The sequence below is a fragment of the Hippoglossus stenolepis genome, chromosome 11 (genome assembly GCF_022539355.2).
Source record: "Hippoglossus stenolepis isolate QCI-W04-F060 chromosome 11, HSTE1.2, whole genome shotgun sequence".
Classification (NCBI taxonomy): Eukaryota; Metazoa; Chordata; class Actinopteri; order Pleuronectiformes; family Pleuronectidae; genus Hippoglossus; species Hippoglossus stenolepis.
This window is the reverse complement of record NC_061493.1, coordinates 23,543,394-23,555,828: the sequence shown is the minus strand read 5'-3', so window position 1 is coordinate 23,555,828 and position 12,435 is coordinate 23,543,394. Positions and strand designations below refer to the sequence as shown.

General features: G+C 45.9%; 1 protein-coding gene across 6 annotated transcripts in view; it reads left to right on the top strand.

Moving 5' to 3' along the window:
* The window catches only part of LOC118117407 (disco-interacting protein 2 homolog C), a 105,169-nt gene that overhangs the window by 86,428 nt on the left and 6,306 nt on the right, over positions 1-12,435 (top strand). For 4 of the 6 annotated variants that reach the window (XM_047341946.1, XM_047341944.1, XM_047341949.1 and 1 more), the window contains exons 17-31: positions 432-546; positions 1,147-1,286; positions 1,457-1,593; positions 1,690-1,898; positions 2,111-2,225; positions 2,726-2,927; positions 3,571-3,680; positions 7,085-7,165; positions 8,060-8,183; positions 8,406-8,527; positions 9,360-9,471; positions 10,091-10,200; positions 10,349-10,479; positions 11,026-11,194; positions 11,286-11,456. In XM_047341946.1, coding sequence (XP_047197902.1) covers positions 432-546; positions 1,147-1,286; positions 1,457-1,593; positions 1,690-1,898; positions 2,111-2,225; positions 2,726-2,927; positions 3,571-3,680; positions 7,085-7,165; positions 8,060-8,183; positions 8,406-8,527; positions 9,360-9,471; positions 10,091-10,200; positions 10,349-10,479; positions 11,026-11,194; positions 11,286-11,456 — 2,048 coding nt within the window. The remainder of the gene's footprint in view (positions 1-431; positions 547-1,146; positions 1,287-1,456; positions 1,594-1,689; positions 1,899-2,110; positions 2,226-2,725; positions 2,928-3,570; positions 3,681-7,084; positions 7,166-8,059; positions 8,184-8,405; positions 8,528-9,359; positions 9,472-10,090; positions 10,201-10,348; positions 10,480-11,025; positions 11,195-11,285; positions 11,457-12,435) is intronic. The other 2 variants (XM_047341947.1, XM_047341945.1) reach the window with 1 other exon arrangement.

The window sequence follows — 12,435 nt, the reverse complement described above, 5'->3', positions numbered from 1 at the left end:
TGTCCCCGATTTAGTAAAGTAAAAATGTCCTCACTAAACAAAGTAGTTCTGAGTCTAAGTCTCCTCTCTCTCCTGAAATAGTTTGACTTGCTCAAAAGGATTTTTTTCAACAAACTTTTTTCCGAAAAACGTTTGTATCTCTCTCTGCTTATCGAACGTCCTCACGCAACAGAAATGTTCTCTCATCTTCTAAAATGTTCATTTTGTTCTCAAAAAGCCACGAACACGAGCGCACACACTCATAAGTCACGTAATTAACCCTGCATGTCATCCCATTAATTGTCTCCTCGTCGCCCCCTGCAGGACGGTTGTCCATGAAAGGGTTTGAGTCTCCGTGACACGAAACATGTTGAATTGGTGAATCGTAAACAAAACAAAATCAAACTGAAACTGAGTGACTGATGAATTGAGTTTCTCTCTCTCTCTCTCAGGGTCGATTTCATCCTGTGACGCCTTCCTCAACGTCTTCCAGACGAAAGGTTTGAAGCCGGAGGTCATCTGTCCCTGCGCCAGCTCCCCCGAGGCGCTCACTGTGGCTATAAGGAGGTACAGACTCTCCTCATCTGGGTCTTTTTAGTTCCAGTGCACGTGTTTAAAATCACAAACCAAACAAGGTTCATCCGACGCTAATTTCAGACACATGAAGACAACGCTGTTTCCTTCTTCCACTACGTCCCAGTCTGAATTTAACTTATTTAAAGTCCCGACTTTACAGATTTGTGGCTTTTGAAAGTCTTACAACCTTTAATCCTCTTTCATCGTCTGTAGCTCAACATGTAAACTCACTGAAGCAGCTGTCGTTCACATGTTGGCTGTAAGTTTTGCTTCAGGATGTTAATTACAACACTGTAAAAGCTGTGTGTGTGTGTGTGTGTGTGTGTCGGTGTGTGTGTGTCGGTGTTGTGCAGTAATTAACTCGCTGACTCACACATTTCAGCCGAAGTTTAACAACATTCTCCCTGAAATGTTGTCACATGTTGAAACATATTGTCACTTCACAGGAAACGTTAATTTCAATCGTCTAAAAGGCTCATTTTGTTTTGAAAAAGACAAACTCATAAGTACCACAATAGTAAAGTTTATTAAACAATTGTAATTAACCCCCTAACCCCCTATCTGACGATGTCTCCTCGCCGCCCCCTGCAGGCCGTTGGAGGAGGGCAGCACCCCCCCTGGTCGTGGCGTGTTGTCCATGCAGGGTCTGAGTCACGGTGTGATCCGGGTGGACTCGGAGGAGAAGCTGTCGGTTCTCACGCTGCAGGACGTCGGCTCCGTCATGCCCGGAGGTGAGATCCACCTGCTGCTGCTCCCACTCACAAACCACAGTCTGTTGACTCACCTCCTCCAGACCTTTCTGTCTTTTCTTAACTTCTTTCTTCATTGCTTCCTCTGATTGAGTCTGACAGCTCCTCTCATGTTACTCAGGTGTTTGAGTAAAGAATCTCTCTCTCCGTAGCCATGATGTGCGTCGTGAGGCTCGAAGGTGTTCCTCAGCTCTGCAAAACCGATGAGATCGGAGAGTTGTGCGTTTGTACTGTTGCCACGGGAACCTCCTATTACGGCCTGGCTGGCATGACCAAGAACACCTTTGAGGTGAGAGCGTGAAAGCTTTTTTTTTTTTTACTTGTCTCACCTTCCTGTCTTTGCTTAAAAGCCTCAGACTTGAAACCGGACTGTGCTTCCTCCCAGGTTTTCCCCATGTCCAACAACGGGGCCCCCGTCAGTGAGTTTCCCTTCACCCGGACCGGCCTGCTGGGCTTCATTGGACCTGGAGGCCTGATCTTTGCTGCAGGGAAGATGGACGGTCTGATGGTGGTCGCGGGGCGTCGGCACAACGCTGACGACATCGTTGCCACTGCGCTCGCCGTGGAGCCCATGAAGTTCGTCTACAGGGGACGGTAAGTGTTTCCTGCCGGCGCCAGTCCTTCAGATGCTCTTTCACCTCCGGTCGTCACTTCTCACAGCGTCTCGACAGATGCTTCTCTTTACTGTAGTCTTATTTCTTTCTGCTTTTATTCAGGTTTATAATTTAGATTTTGTGACGACGATTGCCAGGAGCCCCGAGGTGGTTCTAACTGTGTGTGTGTGTGTGTGTGTGTGTGTTTTGCAGGATAGCAGTGTTCTCCATCACGGTGCTCCATGACGAGCGGATCGTGGTCGTGGCTGAGCAGCGGCCGGACTCCACCGAGGAGGACAGCTTCCAGTGGATGAGCCGAGTTCTGCAGGTAAACTATTAAAAACACGGAGACTTGCTCACATCGTATTGACTGAATCCTTTGAATCTGTTTTAACAAGGTTTTCATTTCACACACACACACACACACACACACACACACACACACACACACACACACACACACTGTGCTGTACAGCCACGCTTTGCAGATTAAACCTCAGTCTAAACTCCAGATCTCTCTAAGCCGGGTGGAGACTGTGGTGAAACTATAAAAGCCGTCTGCATATTTACGGCCGCGATGAAACCAAATCTCTCTGGTTTCTGTCACATTCACAGAAACGGCCCGTGAATTCTTTTTTCTGTTTTAACGAAGCTGTTTCAGTGTTTTCAACAGAGGCCGATGTGATGTCACATCACGTGACGGCTCTGGGGGAAGATGTGAATGATTTGGCCCCTGGAAGCGACGTTTAGGATTTTATATGTTCATGTGTTAAACGGTGTAACCTTCCAGGCTCAAAACCTTAACTGCTTCTAACTGTGACTTCCCAGGCGATAGACGGCATCCACCAGGTGGGGGTGTACTGCCTGGCTCTGGTGCCCTCCAACACTCTGCCCAAGACTCCCCTGGGTGGCATCCACCTGTCGGAGACCAAGCAGCTCTTCCTGGAGGGGGCGCTGCACCCGTGCAACGTGCTCATGTGCCCGCACACCTGCGTCATCAACCTGCCCAAACCGCGGCAGAAGCAGCCAGGTAGAGTGTGGATGTGTGAGAGAGTGTGATGGTGCGACGGTACGTGGGACGACCGCCGAGGACGTTAGCTTTCACGTTTTTGATCCGTTCAGTCGTTTGTTTGTCAGCAGGATTACGTAAAAAACTGCTGAACTGATTTCCACGAATCTTGGTGGAAACGAGCAACATCTTTTGACGTTCACTGACTTCGTATAAAATAATTTTACGGATCTTAAACGGGTTGAAAATGTTGTATCACGATTATGTTATACGATTATAAATTATCACGGTTATCAGTATTATAGCAGTCAGGTTAAATCATGCTGAAAACGAAAAAAAAACTACAGATACACAAATAGTGATTTAGCAAATGTGGAACATTAACAGAAGGAAGGATTTGTGAAAGAGGTTTTAGTTTTACAGAGAAAGATTCGTTATGCAGGTTTTAAATGAAACAACCATTGTGAACAGAGTCTGTGCACGTGTGAGTCTGTGCACGTGACATTAAAAACACAAAACGAGCAGTGGACGATCTAAAGTGAAACTGGTGTTACCTTTTCATCCCTGACAGAAAAACTCATCTCAAGTAGCTCAGTCTCAATCTCACATCACTTATTTCTCTTCCTGTCTCACCCGTCACCCTCCTCTTCCTCCTCTTCCTCAGAGATCGGTCCTGCGTCTGTGATGGTCGGGAACCTGGTCTCGGGGAAGAGGATCGCTCAGGCCAGCGGCAGAGATCTGGGTCAGATCGAAGACAATGACCAGGCAAGGAAGGTGTGTGTGAGCGGGGGTGTGCTGGTTTTCACCACCACCATCATCTTCATCATCATCATCATATCATCTTCATCAACACTCACACTCTTGCCACACTCATTTGTCATCATGTCGGTGTCATCACACGGCAGCTACATGCTGCTTTGAAGGAGACGTGTGATATTTTCCTCAGTGTTTCTCTTCTCTAGAGTTCTGTAGGTTTTTTGTGAATGTAGCAGGCGGTTGACCAATCAAATCAGAGCAGACTGGGCTTTATCAGGACGGGGCTCTTAAAGAGACAGGAGCTAAAACCAAGTGTTTGAGACAGAGGCTGAAGAGAGGAGCTGCAGCGATGGACAGTTTGAGGAGAGTGACATTTGAAAGAAAACGGCGAAGTCTGATTTGAGCGAGAGCAACAGGCGGTGAGCGCTGCACACAGAACTGATGTTCGTCTCACCACACGCTGCCAGTGCGGCTGTTCCACTGCATGTGAATGTGGGAAGAAAAAAAAGAATGTCAAAATTTTACAACAATAAATACTCAACGCTTCACAGTTGCCAGGGCAACAGCAGACATGGCCTCTGCCGCAGTTTGAGAAAAAGGTTCAGGTTTTTTCTCTTGTCTGGATCTGACAAGTGAACGGGAGGAAGTTCACAAACAGTTTTACTTCAAAAAGAAAAGCTCTGAATGCTGCGTACTCTCTCAAGGTCTCTGTTGTTGTTTGTCGTCGGGTCAGAAGGTCGAACCTCGTTCAGAAACCGCTGCAGCCGCCTGCTCCTGCGTCTGCTGAAGGTGGATCAGGTTCAGGGGAAGAACCGAAGCTCACTCTCTGAACCATCAACACCAGATCATTCCTTCATCCGTCGGCTCATCCATCCATCACCGTTGGCGTGACTGCATGTTTCTGAGGCAAACCCCGCCCACCTCCCTCCAAGTCCATCCCTCTGAAAACCGAGCCCTCTGTGTGAATGAGTTGGTTTTGTTGTGTGTGTATCGGTGTAAAATGGGATTTACCCCGAATTTACCCCTTGACGTACGAAAAGAAACTCGTCCGTTTTAAACCATGTAAACGTCGATAATAGCAATACATCCACTAGAGGGCAGAGCAGAGTCGAGACAACGAACAACAAACATGGAGCCGGTGGGTAGGTTGTGATAACGTTCCTCTTCCGAAAGAGACAAAATCGACCAAAGTAAAAGACGCTCGTAGTTTCTGGCAAAGTCGCAATCTTCACTATTCTTAAAATTTCTTCCTTGTGTCCAAACGGTCATCTCGCTTGAACTAGTGGCTGCACTGCCCCCTACAATTTCAGGTGGTACTGCTCCATTTCGTCACTTTCATCAGTATCCGTAAGCTTTCAGAAGACGTGCACAATTTTGGAGGAAATGAACGCAGAGTACGAACAGAAGGCTCCGTCCTTTTCTGTATTTGGATCCAACGTTGAGCATAAATGAGCCTTTGCACGTTTACACGGTCAAACACTCATCAGACGGAAACAACGGAACCAACACGTGAAGCTTGGTTCAGACGTTCAGGTGTGAAAACGGCCTTAAATGACAATGAATCATTCCCACTCTTTTTAAGAAAACGTGATCCTGAGATTTCTGTTGCTAAATTACCTGAAGGGGAGAAATTAAACTTCTTAAAATACTTTCCCTTGGGCGCTTGGAGAGATGATCGTACACAACCGACAACGGAGCGGCAGAATTCAGAATTCAACAGCGCTCACTGACGGATACAATTCAAGTGACGAGATCAGATTTCTATCTACACCCTGGAATTCAACAAGAACACACACACACACACACACACACACACACACACACTCTCACTCTCTCTCTAAGTGCAAACAGAGGCTCTTTGTGGTGGTTCACTTGCCGGCCCTCTCTCACAGAGATAACATGGCTTTTACCAGCAGGCAGGTTCCAGTTTGTTTGATCTCAGGCTTCACAGCATCTGTTACACAAAACACACAAACCACCAAATGGCTGAAATCTACCAGTAACATCTGGATGATTGGTTGTGGATGATGTGAAATGATTTCTGGCTCCAGATGTGTTAAATCTGCACAAATCTCAGAGGCTTAGAACCTGAAGTGGAGCTGCTACAGAGCTCTGGTCGGCAGTTTGTTCAAATTGTATTAATATCGAACGTATCTCTCGTCCGAATCGCACCAAATTCGACACTGCACTTCCTCGGGCCTCTAACAACACACACGACGAGTATGAAGCTGAGAGAATGAATAGTTCCTGAGATATGTGAGTCACATACACACAGATTCTTAGCATTATTACACAATGTTTCAGGTTATTTCTTGCCAAAGTCCCTTTGTGTATTTGAATGATCGTCAATATGCACCGTACTCGGTGATTCAGCTGACGTCGTTGGGCTCATACATGTGCAGTCATGGAGCCGCGAGGCGTTTAGGAGAACAGCCCCCCCCCCAAGCTCTCCATGTTAATGTATGAGGCAGGAAAGCGAGGAAAAGTGTAAAGGAAGCAGACTTTGATTTGCTGCGATGAAAAGTTTCATGAAAGCTCAGAGTCGAGCCGACAAGCAGCCGAGTGATGTTTTTCATCGAGTGGGAGAAAAGACGTCTTTACATCTTTTCACCCCAGAGATTCGTGCATGAAGCTGTTTCGTCAGCCAGCGGCTTGTAAGGCTGAAACCGGAAACTTTGCATGGTGAAGAGCTGAGTGATGTTTTCAACAGGCTCCACCACTTAAAGAATCACTGAGAAGCTGGTTCCACATGAGAAACGTATATTTCTATTACTCCGTTCATTAGTACTTTCACTTAATAATTCATCTTTTACCTTTAATTAAAACATATTTGTGTTGAAAGCAGAGAAAAGTCTTGAGAAATAGAGGTTCATCTGCTCTGCGGTCGGTGACTCTGGATTTTGAGTCCACACACACACACACACACACACACACACACACACACACACACACACACACACACACACACACACACACACACACACACACACCACCCTCCCTGCAATTCACCGCTCGGCAGCAAATAGTGAAAAATTCATGAGGCCAGAAACCAACTCTTCTCTCTCGCTTGATCCGTTCTCTCAACTCAGAATTTGTGGCAGTACGTATAAAATAATAACAACAACAAAAAACATTTGAATGTTGGATGCCAGTTACTATGACAACGGCCAAAGCTTCGCGTCTGCCCCGATTAGCTCCACCCACCAGGAAAAGTGAGTCCGAGAATGATCATTGGCGATAAGAGAAAAGAGAAGTTGTTGTCACATTAAATTCTGATGATGTTTTTACAGTGATTCTTAGCTGCTCTGTTGCCTTCTACATATGCTCAGGATTGTGCATGTGTGCATGTGTGCATGTGTGTGTGTGTGCGTGTGTGCGTCACCCAGTCTCACTGTTCCTGTGTCCCTGCTTGTGTCTTCCAGTTCCTCTTCCTGTCTGAGGTGTTGCAGTGGAGAGCCCAGACCACGCCGGACCACGTCCTGTACACACTGCTCAACTCCAGAGTAAGACCTGTCTGCACCATTGTGTGGTTTCACACTCATGTTTGTGCGCTTTTGCACCGTGGGCTTTTATTGTTAATTATTTCAGTGCTGAAAACTCTCAAAGCCTCCAAAGCATTTGTTATTTGACGACTGTAGAATATTAGTGAACACAAAACACAAGGGTTGCATTGGTGTAATATAACATGACCCGTTTATTGAGTGTCGGATTCTTTAAAACACAAAATAACCTGGAAGATAACTTTTAATACTTTATAATTACTTGATAACTTGTTTAGTCGTCTCAATTTCATCTGTTAAATCTTATTTTTGTGGCGACCCCCAGAAATGATCTCGTGAACCCTCAGTTTGAGAATCACTGTTCAAAAGGAATTTCTCACATAAAGTGCAACCAGAGCTAAAAACAATATCCTAATAGATGTGGAGGTGCATTTATTTCTTCTTATAAGTGAATATGAAAACAGGCACTTGTGATAAAAGTGAATTCAATGTCAGATTGTCAACAGTTGCTCTGTGGATTGTTTTTAACTTGAGATGCAGTAAAGATCCAAATATTTCACCTAGGAACAGAAAACTAGATCAGACATTTGCTTTAATATTAGTGTCTGTTTTAGTTTTTTATTAGCGTGCAATGATGAAATTCAAGTAAAAAAAAACAATGAAATTGTTCGTTTGTGTGTTTATGGAGACAGGATTGATGGTTGTGTGGTTGTGTGTGAACTGGCTCCGTGTGACAGATAGTTTGCATAATCGCAATATGATTCGCGGGTTTGTTTACAGCTGTTTGGTGCCGAGACGCTGCCACAGAAAATAGGACTTGACATCTGCTGATACACACTGATGATTGAATGTGTCAATCATGTGTGTGTGTGTGTGTGTGTGTGTGTGTCCCTCCAGGGTACGATAGCCAGCTCTCTGACTTGCGTCCAGCTGCATAAGCGAGCAGAGAAGATCGCCGCCATGCTGGCTGAACGGGGCCACCTGCAGGACGGAGACCACGTCGCACTGGTCTACCCTCCAGGTAACCAGTCACCTCCCTTTCTGATCTGCCTTGTTTTCGTCCTCTCGCTCTTCATCACATTAAACGTGTGAACCTGGGAGTCGATTCCTCTCCTCCCATCTCTTCCTCCCACTTTAACTTCCTGTGGTAACGCGACTAACTGTACTTTGCACGATCCAGTATTGTATCATCCCCCCTGCACGAATACACCACAGCAAACTCTCCATCCTCCTCCGCCTCCAGGTATCGACCTCGTCGTGGCGTTTTACGGCTGCCTTTACGCCGGCTGCGTGCCGATCACGGTGCGACCGCCTCACCTGCAGAACATCTCCACCACGCTGCCCACCGTCAAGATGATCGTCGAGGTAAAATCACTGTCCTGCCTTTACCTGATGTATTAATGATGTGTGAGATAGTTTGAAACTTATACTTGGGTTGCCCTGGTGACCTTTTAGGCCTTTTGAAGGTGACCAGTTTGTGTTTGAGTCCACAGAACACTTTTCAGGGGTAAACAGCGTTACAGCAGAATCCAATACAATTGAAGTAAATGCCTCCATACTGCTCCTGTGGTGTCATCCAAGTGTCCACAAGCCCAGACATTCAAATTCGACTCGAAACTGCGTCATTTACACAAAGTTTTAAAACTAAATGTCCTCTGATATCTTCCTCCTAGTTACTGCAGCTAACGTGAGTTCTCAGGAGAATATAGGATATACAGTTATATATAGATATCAAAGGACATTTGGTTTAAAAACTTGGTGTAAATGACGCAGTTTCGAGTCGAATTTGAATGTAACAACAAAATATCTGAGCACAGTTTGAGCAAGTCAAAGCTCAACCTGCGGCGCTGAGAGCGAGCGCAGGGTTTTGAGTGAGAGAGAAATCTGAACCCCACAACATCTGTTTTCTGAAATAGATGATGTAAAATCTCATTAATTAACATTTTCCGGTTGGAAATATGCGCTTGATGATTCTTTTAATCTTGGTTGAGAATAAGTCTTGTGTTAATTGAACCACGCTGACCCTCATCACTCTACTTCGTCACCAGTCGCTCTACACGCCAGAGGCCCTGAGCTCACGGCTTCTGTTTCTCTGCTGTGAATCTCACAGGAAGTGATGTAGTAGGTTTGGAGATCACATGGCATGATGTTGTGTGGTGTTGGATTAGATTGAGGTTGTCGGTTGTGTGCGGTGCAGGTGAGCCGGTCGGTGTGTATGATGACCACACAGCTCATCTCCAAGCTGCTGCGGTCGAAGGAAGCCTCGGCCGCCGTGGACGTCCGGACCTGGCCGCCTGTCCTGGACACAGGTACACGCACTGAAAGCAGCTTCTGTGATCAGAGAGTGAAACTAAGACAAACTCAAAGTGAACAAAGTGCTGAATCTGTGGGAAGATCACGAAACAACCTGACTGTCACTCATACCTCCACCGAAACTGAGTAAACCCACAGATTGTCTTGTTCTTATAGTAGAAAAATGAAAAAAGAAAATCCTGAATCTGCACCAACATTGAATGGGTTCCTCTCAGGTTCCTCTCAGGTTCCATCCCAACGCCCAGTTTGGTGGAAATCGGCAATTTTTTACGAAATATTACTGTAAAATAAAACATACAAACACATTTGGGTGAAAACACAACCTTCAAGGTGGAGGTAGAGTTTATCAATCAATCAATCAATCAATCAATCAATCACATTTTATCTTTACAGCTCAAAAAAAACCTTTAAACTGTGTAACTGTGAAAAGGCTGTAGAAACCTGAGAGTCACATGTGAGGGATTCGTCTCCCGGGACGGACAGAAGAGAAACAGAGCATCAACTAAACTAAAACTAAATCTGACTCTACTGTTTTTATTGCTACACTGAAGATATGGAAATAACACTGTGCTACTGTCATGGCTGAGTTGTGTTGATGGTGATTTTTCTCTTCAGACGATTTGCCAAAGAAGAAACCTCCTCTGCTGTATAAACCGTCCAACCCCGACACCCTGGCCTACCTGGACTTCAGCGTCTCCACCACTGGCATGCTCGCTGGAGTCAAGGTGAACGCACGCACGCCTCCTAACACTGATCCAACGTGTCTTCGTTAAACACGCGTATGTAATATGCCACTTCTGCTCGAAAAACAAAAAGGAGAGGTCATGAGTCAACACCTTTTTTTGTGTGTGTGTGTGTGTGCGTGCGCTGCAGATGTCTCACACAGCCACCAGTGCCTTCTGCCGCTCCATCAAGCTGCAGTGCGAGCTTTACCCGTCCAGAGAGGTCGCCATCTGTCTGGACCCCTACTGCGGCCTGGGCTTCGTCCTCTGGTGCCTTTGCAGGTTAGACACACACACACACGCACACACACACACACACACACACACACACACACACACACACACACACACACACAAACACACAAACACGCAAGCAAGTCGGTCTAAGCTGTCAATTATGACGTTCTATCTATCATCAAATAACTGAAACTTGAACATCAGTGTGAAAAGAACGACCAAAAAATGACAGAAAACATCTTTGACAAACATTTATTTAACAGAAGCTTTGAGTTTTGAGTTTGGTCCATCTCCCATCTGCTAACATGGAGGAGGTGGGGTTCATGACCCATACTGCAACCAGCCACCAGGGGGAGATCAAGAGGTTTTGGCTTCACTTTACGGATCTGTCGTCCATCTTTATTAACAGTCTGTGGTTTTATCCCGTTAGCTACAATTAGCTTGTTTTCAGGAAACTGTTCAGGTGCTTCATGGAATCCCGTCTTTTTATGAATGAACAGCTGAGTGATGATTATTCAATGCAGCGCTAAATCTTTCCCATCATCAGTACAACATAATCCGTCCGTGCTCAGGTCTGGTGTCTCTCTGCAGTGTGTACTCAGGTCACCAGTCCATCCTGATCCCTCCCTCCGAGCTGGAGGTGAACCCGGCTCTCTGGCTCTCCGCTGTCAGTCAGTACAAAGTCCGCGACACCTTCTGCTCCTACAGCGTCATGGAGCTGTGCACCAAAGGCCTGGGCCTGCAGACCGACTCACTGAAGGTAAGGAGGGGAGCTTTTTATCGTGCACAACAAACTGAGCCTCTGAAGACATCATCGGTTCTCACCGTCCGTCCTTCCTTGTCCCCTTCAGTCTCGAGGCTTGGACTTGTCTCGCGTGAGGACCTGTGTGGTCGTAGCGGAGGAGCGTCCCAGGATAGCCCTGACGCAGTCCTTCTCCAAGCTCTTCAAGGACCTGGGCCTCCACCCTCGAGCCGTCAGCACTTCCTTCGGCTGCAGGGTCAACCTGGCCATCTGCCTGCAGGTCAGTCCGACTGTCCCCTCCGTCCTCTGGACTTTACTTTGCCTCCGTTTCACTGTTGCACGACTGGGGACGTTTCTTGGTTTGACGTTCTGGCTGCTGTTGGAATCGTGCGTTACCCCCCCCTGAGAAACGAGCTGTTCTCATTCTTTATGAGCTTATGAATGACGACCAGCTGAGTTTGTGATTGTGTGTTTGAACCCATCCATCCTTTTTAAAACTTTTTAGTTTATGACCTTAACTGCAGCCAGCCACCAGGGGGCGATCAAGACGCGTTGGCTTCACTTATGGGATCTGCCATGTCGTCCATGTGTATTTACAGTCTATGGATGAAACATGTCCTGGGTCTGTTTGACTCTGTTGGACGAACTGATGGATTTTTGAATTGTTCTTTGTGGGAACGACGTTCTAATCAAGTGTCGAAGCCACAGAACTTCAATTTGTTTGATTCTCCGCATTAATCGGCTGAATGGAACCTGTTCATTGGCTAATTTCTGGTTCTGCAAGTGTAAAAACATCATTCTTAGGTTTTTATAAATATGCCGCAGCAGACGTGTGGTTTTCAGACAGCAGCATCGTCCAGAGAGAAAACGACCTCAGTCAATAGTTTATTCTATTTTCTCTCGTCCAGAAAAACCTTCACTCAGATTTCTCTCTGCGTGTCTCATCGTTTCATTTCAAGCCGATCACTGCTTCTACGCATCAACTATGATTTTCAGCTTTCAGTGGATTATTTGCAGGTTCATCTAAAAATACATAAAAGTCTTAAGTTTCATCTGCTGCGGATAATTGAATTAAAGTTACTGTCCGAGGTTTTATTGAATATTTCTGTTATTATCTCCATTAGTTTGTTCAATGTTGAGCAGCTCGACTCAGACATGATATCAGACTGAACTTTTTCTTTCTGTTGGCTGTAAATGACCAAATTAACATTGGGCTTAAAAAACCTGCTTTGATTTTTATGTTTTATGATGGATTTCGA